Source organism: Poecilia formosa, unplaced genomic scaffold (genome assembly GCF_000485575.1).
Source record: "Poecilia formosa unplaced genomic scaffold, Poecilia_formosa-5.1.2 Scaffold1658, whole genome shotgun sequence".
NCBI lineage: Eukaryota > Metazoa > Chordata > Actinopteri > Cyprinodontiformes > Poeciliidae > Poecilia > Poecilia formosa.
The window spans coordinates 3,286-6,139 of record NW_006801597.1 but is presented as its reverse complement, the minus strand read 5'-3'; the positions used below and the strand labels follow the sequence as shown (position 1 = coordinate 6,139).

Sequence of the window (2,854 nt, the reverse complement as noted above, 5' to 3'; positions counted from 1 at the left end):
TCAGTGAAGATCTACAGATGGAGACAGTCTCGCATCCTGTATCACTCCAGCCTCCCTGTGATTCCTTATTATCCACCTCGTTACTCAGACACTTTGGGAACAGGAACTCTGCCACACGTTTACAATTACGAGGTGTGCAGAACGACTGACTCCAGAAAGAGTGACATTAAGTTCGGAGGAGCTGGTAGTCAAAACGTGTTGATAATGGATCCCAGTTCTACAGACACTCTGCAGAGGATACAGAGCGAGAAGAGCATCCTGGATGATCCTGATTCTCCTCTGGAGGTTAGTTATCCTCATCAATTGATCCAGTTTGCTTTTGAGCATTTTATTGTTCAGATACATACCTTTTTAAAAAAAAAACAAAGTTTCTTTCAAGTGCAAGTGATTCTGATTTATGTAAATCAGACATATTTAATCCACGTTAAGTTCATTTAAAAATGTTTTTGTTATGTGTATTTACTTCCATGAAATATCCGACTAATAATATAACAATATTGACAATACTCTGTATTCCACTTTTTAATTTCCTGTTTATTTTCTACTTCCAAAATAACACTTCAAAAATTCAGAAATTGCACTTTTTTTGTAAACGGATTTTGTGCATACCTGTTTTGATTAGAATATGATTCAAACATTTTTTCCAGCTTAGGGTGACATTGTTTGTATTTACCTCTTCTTACTCCTGTAGATACTAGAATAAAAATCTATCATACTGTATCACATAGGCTTGCAAACGTTGGATATTATTGATGCGTAAATCATCAAACATTGTTTGTATTTTCTTTTTTTAACTTTTTCCATTTTGTTTTTATATTCACACACTTAATATTTTCATTTTTAGACTCTGGGGGCCGCTGTAGGTCTTTGCAGCAAATATAACGCTTATGAAAAGGAGCTACACCTCCGAAGCCTGACTTAGTGTTCCGCGGAGGGCAGGACGTTCGCTTTTTTATTTTCATCAGCGGTTTCTACTCTTACGCGTGCGGTGCATCCCTACTGGATCATACAGGGAAATAAATAAAAGGCTATACTGTCTGACAATTAGGACTTTGGACGGAGATTCTCTCGTATTTGGACGTATTCTTTCGGGAATATGCATTTTATCAGCATGGAACACGCAGTTAAATGGCAAGTACAGGCCTTCCTCCTTGTTTTTTTCATCGGATCCACCTTTTGCCAGATCCGCTACTCCGTCCCGGAGGAAATGAGAAAGGGCTCATACGTGGGACATGTAGCTGAGGACTTGGGTGTCGACGCTAACAGATTAAAATTAGGTGGTGCCCGAATTGTTAGCGGTGATAGCAGTGAGTACATTAAGCTTGATGTAGACAAAGGGAATCTGGTGGTGGGAAACAGGATAGACAGAGAGCAGCTCTGTGGGCAGACGTCGCCCTGCAGCCTCAATTTTGAGATGATTCTGACAAATCCGATGCAGCTGCATAGCGTTGTAGTTGAAGTGCTAGACATTAATGACAATGCGCCCACATTTCATGAAAAGGAAATGCACGTAGAAGTACTGGAATCAGCTCTTCCGGGAACAGAAATATTACAAGTGAGCGCCACAGATCAAGATGTCGGCATCAACGCTTTACACGGTTATGCCTTACATCCGACGACTAATTTTAACATTAAAGTTCTCTCCAGTCCGAATGGCCACAAATATGCACAGCTGTACCTTTCTGATGCTTTAGATCGAGAAAAAGATGGAAAACTACTTTTAACACTCTCTGCTGTTGACGGGGGCGAACCGCAACGATCAGGAAGCTTAAAAATACACGTTACTGTTCTAGACACAAATGACAATGCCCCCGTTTTTATGCAACACAATTTTAAGGCTTCTGTCAAAGAAAATGTCCCAGAAGGATCTTTAGTTTTGAGCTTGAGCGCAACAGATGCAGATGAAGGGAAGAACGGACACGTTACATATCATTTTAATCACATGTCCAATAAGATTGCCGAGATTTTCCACCTGGATGAAAACAGCGGCGATTTAACAGTTAGGGGGAAAATTGACTATGAAGAAAATAAATTGTACGAAATTGGGGTTCAAGCAAAGGATCAAGGCGGACAAAGCACATCCACGAACGTAATAATTGAAGTAATAGATGAGAATGACAATGCGCCTTTTATAACGCTTACCTCGTTTTCTAATACGATCCCTGAAGATTCTCCTAGTGGAACCACTGTTGCTATAATAAACGTTAAAGATTTAGATTCGGGCAAATATGGAAAGGTGGACTGCTCAGTTAATGGCAATATCCCGTTCGCAATACAGTCATCGCTTAAGAACTATTACACTCTTGTCACAAACGGTGTTCTAGACAGAGAGCAGAGGCCTGATTATAACATTACTTTTACGGCAGTAGATGAAGGAACTCCGCCGCTTTCTACAAACAAGACTATAACTATTAAAATATCAGACATAAATGATAACGCCCCTCTATTTGAAAAAGATTTTTATGAAGCTAGTATCATGGAGAATAACTCCCCGGGTTTGTCTGTGTTTTCTCTAAAAGCTCATGACTCTGATTCAGGTCAGAATGCACGAGTGTCTTATCTGCTTATTGATACTGAGCTACATGGTAACCCCATATCCAGCTACGTATCAGTGAACGCAGAAACTGGTGTTATACAAGCAGTTCTGTCATTTGACTACGAGCAAATTAAAAAAATAAACATTCACCTAAAGGGTCAGGACGGAGGTTCGCCACCATTAAGCAGCAACACAACAGTTATATTAAATATTCTCGATCAGAATGATAACCCTCCGCAGGTTCTGTACCCAGTCCAGACTGGTGGCTCCATGGTGGCTGAAATGGTGCCTCGTTCAGCAGATGTGGGCTACCTGGTG

At 40.4% G+C, this 2,854-nt stretch overlaps 1 protein-coding gene across 1 annotated transcript; it reads left to right on the top strand.

Annotated features, from left to right (window-relative positions):
* Positions 1-819: 819 nt before the first annotated feature.
* On the top strand, positions 820-2,854 carry LOC103132952 (protocadherin gamma-A5-like; the record flags this gene model as incomplete). The annotated part of the gene is made up of 1 exon (XM_016667670.1): positions 820-2,854. A coding segment is annotated over exon 1 (1,758 nt), but the record flags the coding sequence as incomplete, so codon positions are not given.